Consider the following 16,546-nt stretch of genomic DNA (forward strand, 5'->3'; position numbering starts at 1 on the left):
TACGTGCTACTACTGGGCGCTGGAACAGTGAAAATAATATTTTTCCAGCTGGTATATTGAACCAGAAATTTCTTCTTGCTAGAAATATTTCTAGCTAGAAATTCAGTTTCTGGCTCATTTCTAGCTGGATTGAGATTTTGTTCCGGTTGGCAGCTATTACTTCCAGCTAGCATTCGTCAGCCCAGCTGGAAGAAAAAAGATACTGCAAACCGGAAATAATCATCTCTAGCTAGACTAAGAATTTTTCTAGTTAGAAGCTGTCGATTCCAGCTAGAATCTATAAATATACTCAAAGATGAAGCTGGAAATTATGCTTTATCGCTAGAAATGCTTTTTCATGTGCACGGCGGAGGGTATCAAGGATTCCTCGGAATGTGGTGCCAAGCTACGATGCGCGACAGAAATTTTACAGTTATGTCCTCTTTACCATGCCGTTATTTGTCAATTGTTTTCTCGTTTTCTTGGGACCTTTACGGAACGAATTACTGAGCCTCAAACACTCCCACAGCTAGACGCGGAAAGTCAGCTTCTGCTTTCTTTTTTCTTCCTCCGTCACGTCGAATCGCCGATGCGCGTCTCCGGCGTGACCAGGGCTTTTCCTCTGGTGACGAACCGCATGGCAAAGAACAGCACAGTCATCATGAGCGCGGCCGCGGAACACACGTACGTCAGCACCATGGGGTCGTCCTGGATGAACAGCCCCACGAGCACGGGCGGAACCATGGTGCCCAGCGACGCCGCCACCGTCACCACCGACATCATCTTATTGCTCATCACCAGGAACTGCACCGCGAACGAGACGGCAGCCGCGAACACCGGTGCCAGGACAATTCCGGCGACGCCAGACAGGGCCCACAGCCAGGTTGCCGAAGAGGAGCCGAAGAAGACTAGCAGGGCGAAGGTTACCACCAGAAGCACCTGACAGGTGAGGAGGATGCAGGAGGGGCTTGAAAGGAGCGACCAGAAGGCCGACACAATCCGGGCGATGGTGAACGTCAGGAAGAACAGTGACGTGAGGTAGGCGGCTTCGGATTTGGTCATCTGGAGGTCACTGCGGACCGCGAAGGTCGGTAGCATCTGGCCGTAAGAGCACTCGAGTCCCAAGTACACCATGATGTAGAGGGCCAGGAGAACCATGAGGGTGCGAGAGAAACAACGCTCCTTGTCGCCGTCCCCGTTCGCTGCCTCCTCACAGGGCACCGGGGGTTTGATGTCTGACCTGTCCACGATGTATGCGACGACCATTGAGACGGCAACTAGCGCGTTGAACGCCGCGACTATGCCGAAGGCGTACCCTAGTTGTGGTGCCTTGTAGAACGCTCCATCGTCACTGCGATCCTCGAGCATGTCCGCAGTATCTGCGTTATGGGCTTCTCCTAATATCATTCCGCTGATGTGGCCCCAGGGATTGGTAATGTTGGCTGACGTTGCCGTGGCGTTGGCGGCCGCGGAGACGTTAAGCGACAGGAACGGCTCTGTTATGAATGGGGCGACGAAAGCTCCCACGCCGAAGGCGAAGTGGTAGACTTGCAGTGCTGGCCCGCAGTTGGAGGGCCACAGGTTAATCAGCCATATGTTGGCGCCTGCAAAAGCAACAACGTATGCAGTGACAAGCTTTTACAGCAACACTGTTTATGGCTACACTCGGTTACAAGTTAAGAACGGCTACTGAAGTTGCCGCTGTGCCTCATCACCGCAGCCGGATGTTACTCCGCGCGGTGCAAGTAGCCCGTTACTGGGAATATTTTGAGCAAGGCGCGAACCGTCTTCACAATTTTTTGGACTTAATGTGCTTATAAACTACTACAGCGACGACAAAAATATTACGCGAGAAAAGGCAGACGATACTACGCATTCATAGCAATCTCCTTTCAAAACGAACGCGCCCGTTGACATCCGGGTCTGTCGCTTAGGCGGAGTGATACCGTACATAAGCTATTGCTGTTCTTAACTTGTTCGCGAGTATAGAGTACCTTTGATTTTTCTTGACCGTCAACAAATCAATATAGCGGCAATAACGCGTTGTGGCTAGTCCGGCTTTGTCGCGAATGCTCAGCAGAAAACAGCTGTAACTCTCGTTTTATCAAACCTTTCCCAACAATAATATTATCACAACTGGCCACCAAGGGGACTATCATACGCCATTCTTTTTTTGGATAATTAGCTAGTTCACAATTAATTTGCAAACGTTACAGAATTTCCGGCTGCCGCCAAATACATGGGCATCTACGGGAGGAGCATGTTTAGAGAAAACGACTCAAAACTTTCCCAGCAAACATTCCCAGCAAACTTTCCCAACCAAAACGACTCTATCATTATGCTGAGTTGCATTTACACGACATAATTAGCTCACAGTGAAGTTGCAAACGTTACAGAATTCGCGTCTACCGTCGATAGATGGGCTTCTTTCCGAGAGGAATGGACGGACCCATGTTTGTCTTTTCGTTTCTGTTGCCGCGTGATTTCTCATATGCCGCCGGGAGGTGGCGCGGGCAACAGCAGGCGGCGGTTTTCTGCAGTCGATGTAGAATATAATTTACTACCCAAAAACCAAGCATCCACGAATTTTTTTTAAATAAAAGAACACTGTAACTATCCCTTGTGTATTAATTTCCTGTCTTATATTTGCGTAATGTCTTGTTCATGTTCAGCAAAGCTGACAAGTATGAACATATAAACCGGGCTTAGACGCTCTCATTTGGCTGTGAGTATATAAGACTATATCGCAGTATGCATTTTACTTTGGCCGGGTGGCTGAATCGAGTCACAGACAAACAGACGGACGGACAGACAGACAGACAAACAGACCAAAATTTCTGGGTTTAAGTAGCCCAAGGAAGACTATCGTCTTTAACTTGGGGCATTTCCTTGGCAAATGCCTAAAAAGACTATCGTCTTTTGACGACATTTGCAACGAAAGAAGCAGATACGCGGCCAATTTTTTTTTTCACTTTTTTACTGAAGTATCACTGACACAATCGTTGCCATATTTCTTGATATAAAAAGCTTCCAATATTTCACGCGCGCTTGTATCGTGGCTTCTGCCCAAAATCTTAATTTCACTTAGCCGTGGAACGCAATTATTACACGTGCCACAATGTGCAGACAAGTGTGTCGGGAACATGAATTGACAGAACGGAAACATGAATTGGCAGTAAGAAATGGGGGACTGCGCACTTGCCTGCACATTGTGGGACCTGTAATAATTGTGTTCCGCGGCTAAGTGAAATTAAGATTTTGGGCTGAAGCCACGATGCAAGCGTGCATGAAATATTGGATGCTTTTTATATAAAAAAAAAAATATGGCAACGATTGCGTCAGTTATACTTCAGTAAAATCACGGGGCCATGTTTGTCTGCCAGGATAAAACCCTCGCCCTTCCAAGCTGCATTAAGTAATCACAAAGCCATAGTCACTACGACTACCGAATGATAATAAAAATGAATACGTGTATATTTTCTAAACATGTGTGTGATGTGTAGTTTATACAGCTTTGATTGTCATACACCCTTACGAGTAGAACGGCTGCTTTTTTTTTGTTTGTTTTCTAGCATCCGTGATGCCAGCAAATAAAAAAAGCCCCTTTCATCTAAGGAAAAGATGGTTGAAACGTGAGGCTTTCTCTGAGAGAAATGAAGTAAGTAAGCTCCTACGATTTATTCGTTCGAATGATATTTATTTAGAAGTTCGAGTAGCAGAGGGAAAGTCGAAGTTCAAAATCCAAACAGCTTTGACCATGTCGGAAAAAAAGAATGGCAGAATCGGATAGACGTCGTCTTCATCATAGAGTTTTATACTAATATATACTAGAGAAAAATCTGCCGCTGCAGTCGCGGGCCGCCGTGGGCGGCGCCATTGCCGCTATCGACGTTCCTCGCCTACTTGGCTTAGCTAGCCATACGGCTTCTTTTTTGTCTCCAAGCCAAGATCAACAAAAAAGGCTAACATTTTTTTCTTGTTCAGCGTGCAATGAACATCTACATAATCCCTGACAAATTAATCTTTATGGAGGTTCTATTTTATAATAACAAAACAAATTTGATGAACCTTTTACAGTAATATTGTTGCTTTTTGCAGCCAGAGCCAACTTTTCAGCCTGTTCGTGAGCCATGCCAAGGAGAAGTGGAACGTGCCTGCTCGGTACATGACGGCACGCTCGCCGAAGTGCGGCTCCCGTAGACAGTGGCGCCAGATTTCCCTCTAGGGCATATTAGTGTGAAACTCTATGGGCTTCATCACGCAAGAGAACCAGGGTTGACTCGTACCACGGGAAGCGTTTCTTTCTTGTGTCATCATCATCATCATCATCATCGTAATGTGGTATTTTATTGTGCAGAGTTGGTTTCCTTGCAGTGCGTCTTCGTTACGGCAGCGCCATCAGTGAGTCCAAGACAGCTTCGCTTTAATAGCTGCAATAGGTTCTTTTAGTATTCTACAGCTGTACACATTTTCTGATTATATTTACTTTGCCCCAAAGGTAAAAAGTACACTATTAGGCTTTTACGCCCCGACGCTACACAGGCGATGAGGCGCTACGTAGTGGAAGGCTCCGGATTTGTTTCGATTAACCCGTCGTTACTCGCTGTTTTATTTTTCCCTGCAGTTACATGAGAATAATCGCCCAGGATAACATTTTAGCCTTTAGTATATGTCTGCGAATATTTTATTTCTATTTTCAGCCTATTTCCCGGCTACCTCAAGGAAAGGTACCGCAAAGGCTATACAGAATGTCGTGGCTGGGAAAGGCATGGCAGATGTATCTTTGCAGGCTGTAAGGCAAGGTGCAGGCGACTACTCAAAAATCAATTAATTTATTTATTTACTAACATAAAATATACGCTTTATTCTTAAATGTTGCAGAATATCACAATGGTTTCGATGTGGCCAATAGCAGGTAATTTTTATTAGCACACTAAATTAGACGAATAGGGCTTAAAGGGACCTCGAAAAGGGGTTGAGAAACTTATCCCTTCTGCGCTTGCTCTGCTCCAAATAAAAGTTTATACTCTCTCTCTCTCTCCGTACTTTAAGGCACTGTTAAAAGGACCAAGTGAGTGAGTGAGTGAGTGAGTGAGTGAGTGAGTGAGTGAGTGAGTGAGTGAGTATGAGTGAGTGAGTGAGTGAGTGAGTGAGTGAGTGAGTGAGTCAATGAGCGAGCGAGTGAGTGAGCGAGCGAGTGAGTGAGCGAGCGAGTGAGTGAGTGAGTGAGTGAGTGAGTGAGTGAGTGAGTGAGTGAGTGAGTGAGTGAGTGAGTGAGTGAATGAGCGAGTGAGTGAGTGAGTGAGTGAGCGAACGAGTGAGTGAGTGAGTGAGTGAGTGAGTGAGTGAGTGAGTGAGTGAGTGAGTGAGTGAGTGAGTGAGTGAGTGAGTGAGTGAGTGAGTGAGTGAGTGAGTAAGTGAGTGAGTGAGTGAGTGAGTGAGCGAGTGAGCGAGTGAGTGAGTGAGTGAGTGAGTGAGTGAGTGAGTAGCTTGCGAATGAGTTCAAGAAACGACAACGAACCTGTATCGAGGGCGCCCATGGCGAACCCGGACAGGACAGAAGTCACGTGTGCGTAGATGAGCCATCCACACAGCGGTGTTGCCATCACGCTGCCGCACGTTAGCACGAGCATGGCGATGCTCAGTACCTGGGTGTTGTAAGCATCGTACAGGCGACCTCCTGCACAGAACAGCGAGAAAGGCAACCATTCCAAGGTATGTACTACGAGCGACAGCTGCTGTTGACGTGTGGGCATGCGATTATGATGATTCCCCGGGGACAACATTACCAGTATTGACGTCCCTGTGTGGTCGCTTTAAAACGAGAAAACAAGACCTTAAGAGCGGACGTAAGCCATGTGTGCATATGTGGGTATTGACCTGATGACCACTCCCCCCCCTCTCTCTCTCTCCATCACACTTGCATATGCGTACACAAGAATTAAACTGCAGAGTTCTATTTTTTGTTAAGTTCTTTGCAAAGGATGAGCATAACTTCAGGAACGACTCACCGATGAAGCCACCGACGAGAATTCCAACGCCCCGCGTGGTGACCAGCTGCGCGACGCTTCTGACGTCAGTGCTGTAGACGTCAGCAAGGTCCAGCAACGCAACTCCGGTCACAGAAAAGAAGAGACCCTGCGAGAAGCAAGGCGACCACTTCTTTAAGTCTTTCTTGGGCCACCTAAGCACAAAAGCTTTGATCTGTCTGTCTGTCTGTCTGTCTGTCTGTCTGTCTGTCTGTCTGTCTGTCTGTCTGTCTGTCTGTCTGTCTGTCTGTCTGTCTGTCTGTCTGTCTGTCTGTCTGTCTGTCTGTCTGTCTGTCTGTCTGTCTGTCTGTCTGTCTTCTAACTTTTCTAACTTCCAACAGTTCCTAAGCTCTCGCCGCAATGCTGAAGAAACTCCCCTCCCGATTTCCGCTTTGTCAATGAACTCCAGGTGCCCGGTTACGTCGGATATAAGAAGGGCATCATGACTGACGCAGCGCTAGATGTCACAAAGATGCTGCAGCTCTGGCGTCGAGAGCTATCGTTGTAAATATAGCGGCAAGATAGGTTCAAAATGCTCGCCATAATACAGAACTCCGAAGAGGTTGCTCGAAATAACCGCGGGGCGACCACACAGTGAAACTGTGAATTTCTGCGACAGCTGGGGATACCAGTTTGTTCTCTTGCTTGCTCGCTTCCTTTGCGGACGCTACAGGAGAAAAAAAATGGCCGCATATCTGCTCACTTGGCTGCAAATGTCGTCGAAATACAATAGTCTTTTGCCGCCGCTGCCTTTTAAATCGCTCTCTTCTCTCCCCCGCTCGCCTCTCACGCTCTATCCAATCCAGTTTCTCTTCTCCCACAATAAACACTTGAACAATTGAATTGAATTGAATTGAACAATTGGTCTTGAAAAATTAAATTGATGCTAAATCAATACAGTGTTCGCGTGTTACAGTGCTCGCGTGCCATCTAAATTCATCTTTCGTTACTCTACAACCTTGTCCGGACACGGCGAATGTGAAACCGATTTTAAGGAGATCAGTGTAAGCTTTCAATTTGTAATGTGCCTTTCCCACATTTCCCGTTGCGCAGGGAAGCATGGCGTCTTTCGTTGACATTTGCAGGGAAGTTTCTTTTGGCCAATTTCTTTTGGTTAAAAGAACACTGCAGTATCATTTATGTAGTGATGTTTTGCCTCAAATATTCCTAATGCTTTCTTTCTGCTAAACAAGGTTGACGCGTTTGTTTTGTGTTTCCAGATTTAATGGTTTGGGAAAGATTTGCCTATATAAGCTTCTCCTTCGAGATCGCAATTTAACTTTTGGCCGGGCAGCTGGGTCTAAGGACAGACAGACAGACAGACAGACAGACAGACAGACAGACAGACAGACAGACAGACAGACAGACAGACAGACAGACAGACAGACAGACAGACAGACAGACAGACAGACAGACAGACAGACAGACAGACAGACAGACAGACAGACAGACAGACAGACCAGACTGTTCGTGTTTAGTAGACCAAGAAACACTCTATAAAAGGAAATTGAAGGGCTGCCTTCCTACTAAGCAGGGAGACAGAGAGACAAACGTTTTACTGAGCCTGCAAGGGCCCTTAGGGGTACATGGTGACCGGCGTACCGGTTACCGCAACAGCCCTGGGTAGCAAGCAGAAGCAAACGAGCAAGCAAACAAGGAGGAATTGCAAGCTCGTGACGAGTAGCGCCGCTTTATTGTTGGCCAATCCCGCGTAGAAGGCACGAATTGTATAGCTAGTTTTCTGGGCGGCTTCCGATGCTGTTTTAGAAGCTGCGTCGCTAACAGCACACGCTTGTAAAAAAATGAAAGACGGGCACCAGCTTTTCTTACTCTAATTGGTTGCTGGTTGCTCAATATATTTTCCGCGTGCCTGTACAAGCGCTACTCCCTAAGCACTGTCACCGACATCAACACCGGGCATTCCATCACACACGTCAGCGCTGAAGTCTCACTTGCTGTTCCTGTGCACCGGGTTGTCCCTGTGCACCCTGACTTCTGAGCTCTGAAACTGAAGCAAAGCGTTTAGTTGTCACATTCCGATGTGTCGGCGCCACCCGTCCCAGCTTGCATCGTGGATGCGGTGATTGAAACGCGGAGGCCCCACTTCTCAGTACATGTACACGGGTGCGCCCCCCGCTGCCCTCCCACTCTGGCCTGTCTGTGACCTGGTCAGAGACGTGGACATTATCACCGATAACGACGTGGTGCTTCAGCTGTACCAGAAGAGAAGTCCACGAACAATGCTAAGCTAGCCGAGTACAACCGAAGATTTGCATGTTGGCCCGCATCCCTCGCTTACTGGAGCTTTTGTCGCCCCCACCTACGGTTGGGAGGTTGGAAGCTGCGGACACTCCCTGGACAATGACAGTAGCACCAACTGCGCGGCGGCCCTACCCCAGCTAAGCACCGAGTTCAGTCTATGCCACGCCTTCTGTGCCCTTCCTAAGGCGGTTGACGGCGTCCCCTCATTCCGTGAGCCATGTCTCGATAAGATGTGCACAGGGGATAACACCCGTAACCAACAAGAAGACCGTGACTAAAGCCCCATCGTCACGTCCCAGGCGGACGAGAGCAGTATTGAGGGGCTTTAACTGTGACACCCCTTTGTAACAGGTATGGGTGGCTGCGCTCTGTTGGAACCACGCTGTTGCCAGCATCATAGGTCCTGCTTGCCTTGAAAATACGGGACTTGCATACATGAACTACAAGGGCAAGGAGTCCAGTGCTGTGGCACAGTGCCTTGATCTATGCCAATTCCCCTGGCTCTAACTACGTGATGGCCGACGTTGATCTCGCCGTGCCCACGTGCACAAGAAAGATTAGTTATCGGTGTATAGATACATACGTATGCATAGTTGAAATTGTGCCTTTATGTGTTTGCCAATATAGGAGCATATGTCGGTTTGGTTCTGTTGTTTTGTTTTACATACTTGTTTTGTTTATGGGTCAAGTTGTCTGCTTTCCTTTGTTAGCATTCTTTTTTTGCGCGAGTTACTGTGTACGGATATCCAATTTAGACCCGTTATTTGTACATTTGCCCCGCTTCTGCTACTAAGGGGCTGCAAAATGTTTAAATAAAAATGAAAACCTTATGTTGCAAGCTACATATCCGTGCCCTATGACCACCGACAAAATGCCCTATGGCCCTGCAGAAGCATGTACAACGCCAAGACGGCGGAACCTCTCGCGCTGTACACGGACCGGACAACAAAGGTGCACAGTTCAGTGGATTTACGCGGTTTGCGACCTTGTGGAGTGGCTCATCGGGTTCTGCACGAGCACTGAGAGTCTCTTCTTCGAGTTGTTGTGGCAGGATTATAGTTCCAGGGATCCCACTCGTTCCTGCTTCATCCCGAGCTTCATATCTGCCAGGCAAACCAGGTTAGCCCGCGAAGTACGTTTTCTCGCATAAAGTACATTGGCATCGAGCACTGTTCGCGTGTGACAAACAAGGACTTTTCGGCCTCCACCTTCCCCCAGGCTGATTGGCCTAATAGTTCTGGACTCCGCAGCTCACCGGTCGGCTCTAAATCCGAATGGAAATTTCTTCATAGCAGGCTCTCGAACGCCAGCCGGCGGCAATTTTCCCCAACGACTCATGTATTGGCGCTTATAAGACGTGGCCGCGCGTCCGACGCGGAACGGACGGCTTTGGCCGGGCTCTCGCATAATTACATAGGTGGAGCTGCACTGGTCAATCACGCATCACTCCGTCTGACGACGACGATGGCTGAACGCGAAGCTTCCTCGTTATGGTTTCCTGGGTTGTCGCCTGAGTTTGAAATATGGCGCGTTGAGATTTAATCTTGACTCGCACGCAGTTTGCACTTTTGATCGCAGCGGATTTGACTTTACATTTCGCCATTTGATTTCATGAGAAGAAAGCTTCGTGCTCAAACATCATCGTCGTTAGACGGAGGATCGCATGATTTTTATAATTTGCACGTCCGTTCACCAATTACAAACTGCTTTGGCCGTGTCGGAGCGGCGCCGTCGGATGGACGTCGGCTTCATAACGGGAGGTAGCCAGGTTCGATGCTGACCCCAGAACGCGTTTTTTTTTTCTTTGACTTCACGCACGATCACCATCATCATTAGAGAAAGTTGGCTTTCCTGAAGTGTGTTTTCGACGCAACAAACGTCATCAATGGGACATAGAAAGCTTTGTTTAAAAAAAAAGAGCATACAACTCGAAGTCTGGGGAGCCTGCGGTTATTGATGGTGCTTTTACGGAGCCGCAGGACATGATAATCAACGGCAAGAGCAACACCGTTGTTTCGACTCCAATAACCATCTCCTCCGGACTTTTGGCAGGTAACGTAAGTGCAGGAAGTTAGGGTTTGTGCTACTTCGAATGGATGTGGCGCGCGAGTCCGATCACATCGGGGTGACCGAAAGCTCACCGACGTACCGGACGGACAACTACAGCTACGCACAGCCAGTTCGTGTGCAAGCCTGTTGCCACGATGGTGCAGCATGTAAGCGGCGCTGCAGTGATCCTCGGGATGCCGTCATGGGGCACAAGTTTTGAAGCAAGTACTCATCTTTGACCAGGACGGCAGCGGGCTAAAGTTTTACTATACATAGCAGACCCTTTCCAAGTAGTGCCAAACTAAATACGCCCGTATCCGACAGCTGGAGTGACTCTGTAAAAGTGTTTCTGCTGCAGATTAGTTTCTGGGCCTTGAATAACTAGCGTCGTAGAAAAATGGCCCTGTCTAGACTGGCGTCCGACGGTATTATAAGCACTCCACTATATCGACGTCCACCGGCGCTTCGTAACAAAATGCCGCGTCTGGCACTACATCGCTCAAGATAGCGTAAAGTTAGGCAACCTAACCTAAACATACCATAACATGACCTAACGCACAGAAAGAAATCATTTGAAAACCAAAACTAACTTAACACAATGACGATTAAAAAAACAACTGAGGCAAGAGCCGGTATCCAACCACCGTCTTCGGGATCAAGAAGCTAGGCTGGATCCTGTACACTACAACGACATTTTTTTTCTTTATTACATGGGAGAATACGCTCAAACATGGCAGTACGAGTAATACATAGCCAAGCAAACAAAGGAACGCACTGAAGTTAGGAAAAGCACAAATACATCGAAAGTCACGCAAACACACACAAGCGTTCAAAAGAGGGAGCCAGTGAGGTGGTTGGTCATACACACTATGTACAAATGCCACAGTTTCTCGGAAATATGACTTTGTTAATCTTGGTGGCTTAACATGCCTATCACATAAGCAACAGGGACGGACGCTTTGGTTGGCGCTAGTCTTAAATATTCGAAAGTCGTCGGATGGCACACTATAGTCATTCCAGCATCGATCAACTGGAGTGCCGTCGGACGGCGCTCTATGCACTGCGTAGAAAGATACTCGGAATAAGGCATTCGCATTTCGCACGCCGCGCTTATAGCGTCCGAAACGTACCCTTCTTTCCAACACGAAATCAGTTTAACTGATGAGCTTTGTGTCTTGGGTGCACCATTTCAGTCGGTGCAAGCTGCAGGTGAGGTGGTTAAAGAGAGCAATATTACAGTCTCGTTCATCGGTCACTTGTTTCACAGCAAGCTTTATGCGTACGTTTTCATATAATAGTGTTACGCGGCGCAGTAACGACGAGGCGAACGGTGATTGATGAGGTGATGATTTAATTGGCGTCAGCCATCTTGTCGCGAGCACGGCTATGTAACTCGATGTGCTTCATCTTCTTCGAAGGTGGGCAAACATGGCGGTACGTGAAATTGCCCACTTCTTCGTCTCTTCCTCGTGACAATAGATAGAAGTGTAGCAATTTTGTTATAATGAACAATGTATTCTTAGAATATTCTTGAAAACTTCACTAAGGTCACGGTGTCCTCCACACTTTTTGTCCATGCGTCATTTTTATTGCGAAGCTCTTGTTTCCTAATTGTAATTGTTCCATCGATCGAATCTCTATTCTTAACACTTGTAAATGATACCCAACAGAAGAACAGAGCTGACTGCGCCACATTATGCCTTCCACAAGGCCACTATTTTCATTTTCTTCTAAGGAACGCGAAAAACTATAACCTGTGTGCGCGTGCGAAATTCCGGCATACATAATAAACTAATCTGTAGCCCTCCGCCATGGAAGGTCTCAGAACGTACTGATGCTTGTTGAGGCCCTCGATTCTTCACAGCTTGTATACATCCAACATATAATTTTCAGTACAGAACTGCAGCCTATAAATTACGACGGCTGATACAGCACAATGAGGAATTTGCGGATTCAGGTAAAAAAAAGAAAAGCACCGACCTGTGTGCTTGAAAGTGACATTTGACACTTTTTAAGCGTAGATTTTACCTTTTAAAAACGCAACTTTGCTTCTCGTGGATCGTGATCTTGCAGCACCTTGCAAAGGGAACACAAATGCTGAGGCTTGACAGTAGATATCGTACTTTTGTCGTAAAAGGATGACACGAAAGTTTAAAAGACAGCCATTGTTGAAAACCAAAGTCTCATTATTTGTCTTAAAGGAGTACTGACACCAAATTTTGATACCTAAAAAATGATATAATTGGCTTCAGTAGTTTGTACAGATGCCTCACAGAAATTTTTGCAGCGATCCGAGGCCGGAATCACATCTAAAATCGATTTTGATTGTCCAGGCCGCGAGCTTCCACAAATCGGCAGCACTAGCGCAATCGCTTTCGGCGTGACGAAACATTGGCCTACGTGTCTGGCCGGTTCAGGGTGACGTCATATACAGTCAAACCTCGATATATCGAACACGGGTATATCGAATTATTGCCTATATCGAACACTTTCTATATCACGCGGAAAATCACCTGCATTTTTAATTTTTTATTTCCAACTGGGACGGACATGAAATGGGTATATCGAACTCCGCCACCCCATCCTGCCCAGCCCGCTCGCGCTCTGTTGACAGGCGGCGAGCTATCCCGCAGTACCCTCGAGGATAGCGGTGGCGCGATGGACGTTCCCGATTGCTGCGCATCGGGTGCCCCGAAGCAGAATCGGACGGTGCAAAAGAAGAATGCGAGCTTGAAGAAACCTGGGGCCAGCTGGAGCGCTTTGTTGGCGCTGAGCCATGAAGCATGTGCATTGATGACTTTGTTGGCGGTGACGACAGCACCGGAACGACGGTGGAGTTGACGGATGTGGAGATCTTAGCGGAGCTAGGTTACTACTGAGCGCACAAACGAAGACGCTGCCGAGGTTGTACCCGCGAGCGCTGATAGTGCCCCGCTGCCGACTTCGACCGAGGCTTCAGCGGTTTTTTGGCCCTAGCGCACCGCTACAGCAGCGCTATAGAAGGCACCGGCCTGTCGCTTGTGGAACGTTGAGAAAGTCGTGTATAACACGCCAGGCTACCCTGCTGCAGTACTTTAAGCTAAAAGAACAAATACTTTGAAGCACCAAGTGAGTATTTACTGCACAATTCGTTCATTTATTGATTTGTACCAGTTTATGACGCGTTTTTTACGTAATTTTATAAATCGAATTCTGGTTATATCGAACTATTTCGCGGGTACCGCGCTGTTCGATATATCGAGGTTTCACTGTAGTCGTTTTCAGAACCGGAAACGATATCCTGCGCTGCTGTTGTCGGTGGTATTCGTTTGGGCAGGAGACGTGGGCGTAGCTTTGTGAGCAATGCTTGTAAACGTTGCGTGTTCGACGTCTTCGCTCTTCAGTTCGTTGCCGGCGCATGGTGTTCGACACTGGTGCCGAAAACGGCGTGGTGCGCGATGTCGACGGGCACCGCGGCGACGCGGCGGTGCGCGTCGCCGAGCTCGCCCAAGTTGTGCTATGGCAAGCTCGCGGTATGCGAAGTACTGCTCGTGGAAGCCTGCCCGAGCAAATCGACGACGACGCCAAGATGCATTATTTTCCACGCGACGACATGCAGCGGTAAATGTGGACTTCGTGGAGTTCGTGCACGCCGGCGGCCGCAAGAACTGTCGCCCAAGCCAGCGGGCTCGGGGTTGCACGGGTCACCTTGGGTGTTGGGAACTTAGTATCGTGGCGACTATTTGATCGCTGGTATCTGTACAACTGCGAATGACGATCCCTTACACAACTTTTCACCACACTATCATCCCCTTTTTCGCATATGAAGCTTTATTTTGGCAATACTGTAATTTCCGTTTCTGCGATCGGTGACCAAGACATCTGCCGCGGCCTGTTTTGATTCTAGCTCGCAGGTGGCGCCATCTTTCGGCCGCTCGCCACACCGTGGTGCCGACAGTGCTGGGTCGGAGCGCCGAACCTCCACTGCCGGTCGGCGTAGGCTTCCCATCGCGGCAAATATCTGAACGCCACTTTTAAATTCAGCTCTGATAACAACTCCTAGCACAATTTTCAACACACTAACATCTAGTTTTTCGCATGTAGAGCTTCTTTTTCGTGATCGGATTGATTAGAAGAGTGGCGACAAGCTGTTGCTATCACGGTCTGCGCCGGTTCGAGCCGCAGTGATATTAAAAAAACGGACGACGGCAAAGACATCGCCGGCCTAATCGCCTGGCCAAATAAAGTTGTTCTGTCTGTCGGGTGGCAGTGACTCATCCGAGTCTGAAGATTCAGACGACATGTCGACTGCGCGGGCGAGTCGCGGACCATGTACAATCGTAGCAGACGATGCGGCGAACGCATGGAGGAAAGAAAAACGTCCCTGACGTCACGGGTGAGACCGTGACGTAAGGCTGCCCGCTTGCAGGCTGGCCTTCGAACGGCCATTTTCCCGCGCGGCGACCAAATTTGAAATTGGTTGCAATAAACGTGCTATAATTAATTCTGTGTTGGCGGCTGACGGCTTTCGGTTCGATTTTCGTAATTACTGGGCCAATAGGTATTCTTTACAGCATAAAAACTGAAAGCGAGAAATTTCGTGTCAGTACTCCTTTAAGCAAAATTTGGAGACCATCTCTATAAAACAGATGTGCTATCGCTTTTTTACACACGATAGGTACAAAGAATGTTGCGGTTTGTCACATAATTTCATCTTGTGGCTGTTTGTCTTATATTCATAGCTGTATCAATTTGCGCAATCGTATACAAGGCTTTTATCGCAGAGAAAACATGGTTCGCTAAGTGCAAACGATAGATCAACAGGAACGACATAAAAAATGAAACATTTTGTGTGCACATCAAATTCAGCCATCCGTAACAAGCATATGGTAACACTTTACATCATTGTTAGCGAAGGGAGTGGTGGTCATGCAGTGTACACAACACTTCTTGGGAGCGAACGGAGTTAAGGACACAGGTAAGCCCCCATGTATGGTATGGGAAATTCCCTGCTCAGCACTGTATTACGTCATGTATTGGCAGCAAGGGGTTGTGGATTGAAATGTACGGTGAGCCCTGGCTGACAAATTGCGTCTTCTATCTTTACGCAGGCATACTAAAATTTGTTTGTTATGCTCCATTACATCAGCTGAGCACACTTGGCGTTGGATAAACGCGAACTTTTGTTATAAGGCATTTAAGATGAGGATAGGAGTAACCGTAAAGAGTCCCAAAACGCACACCCGCAAAACATAAGGAATCACGACATGATTCTGCAGCACTCGCGCCTCTGGAGGTAACCTGGCCCCTGCAAAGATACGCGCAAAAGCACAGCGTTGGTGTGGGAGGTGTGCCGTATACCCGCGAGCTACGCACTTGTGCAAAGGATGCATGGCCGAAACTCCACCCGCCTCAAACACTTGAACCTGATTCAGAGCCGAATGCGCAAGGCTGTACTTCGGTACCACGCTACCCGCCGGGAAATATCATTTCTTAAGACGGCATTAAATTCTTTGTGAATAAGGGTCAGAGATCATTCCACCATAATATAATGGTATAAGAGTACCGATGATGTCTGGTTCGTCCGCGAAACAGAAGAGGAGTATAAGATGTACCATTCCAACACAGGCCAGATCCAGGTTTAGCGTCCGGACCAGGCGCAGAACCGTCTCTTTCTTGAAACGCGCCATGGCTGTACCAGCGCTGGTCCTGCCTGTACTGGTCACAGAAATCGACTCTCTAAGCACCACGTTGGCGCACACAGGCAAAACGCTTTGTTCGACGTGCTTGAAGTTGCAGGCTGGTTCGGAGGTTCACAGGAAACCCGGTTGGACACGAGGCGTCTTAGCCTTATCGCGTGTGACGATGGGCTAATTGCTGCAGTGCCGTCATAAAAACCCACGCCCACGGCGTAGCAGCCGCCAGCTTGTTCTTTTAAAAGCGTACGGCAATTGGGGAAAGAAGATAAGACCGGAGCTAAGCCCAGATGAAGCGAACGTGAGCCCGAAGTTTATCACAATTTAACATAGCAGTGTAAGAGCAAGCATTCCAAGACACGCTGACTGTGCGCAGGTGTTTCGCAGAGAACAGCGGTGTACAACGGCAGAGGAGAAATTTTGTGTAGATGTTTGCGGTTATGTCAAAATAACGGAGCGGGCGCAATGCGCATGCGCAGTTTTAAGCGCAGCCTTAGTGCCCTGCTTGGTAGATAGATAGATAGATAGATAGATAGATAGATAGATAGATAG

At 47.9% G+C, this 16,546-nt stretch overlaps 1 protein-coding gene across 1 annotated transcript in view; it reads right to left on the bottom strand.

The window, feature by feature from the left end:
- Window positions 1–296: 296 nt before the first annotated feature.
- Window positions 297–16,546, bottom strand: part of LOC144161717 (uncharacterized) — a 33,903-nt gene continuing 17,653 nt past the window's right edge. The window contains exons 6-9 of the mRNA XM_077692333.1: window positions 15,914–16,098; window positions 5,991–6,117; window positions 5,501–5,659; window positions 297–1,583 (exon numbers count right to left, since the gene is read on the bottom strand). Coding sequence (XP_077548459.1) covers window positions 553–1,583; window positions 5,501–5,659; window positions 5,991–6,117; window positions 15,914–16,098 — 1,502 coding nt within the window. The 3' untranslated portion in view covers window positions 297–552. The remainder of the gene's footprint in view (window positions 1,584–5,500; window positions 5,660–5,990; window positions 6,118–15,913; window positions 16,099–16,546) is intronic.

Source organism: Haemaphysalis longicornis, unplaced genomic scaffold (assembly GCF_048455015.1).
Source record: "Haemaphysalis longicornis isolate Haplotype H1 unplaced genomic scaffold, Haemaphysalis longicornis Haplotype H1 scaffold_12, whole genome shotgun sequence".
In the NCBI taxonomy this organism is placed as follows: Eukaryota; Metazoa; Arthropoda; class Arachnida; order Ixodida; family Ixodidae; genus Haemaphysalis; species Haemaphysalis longicornis.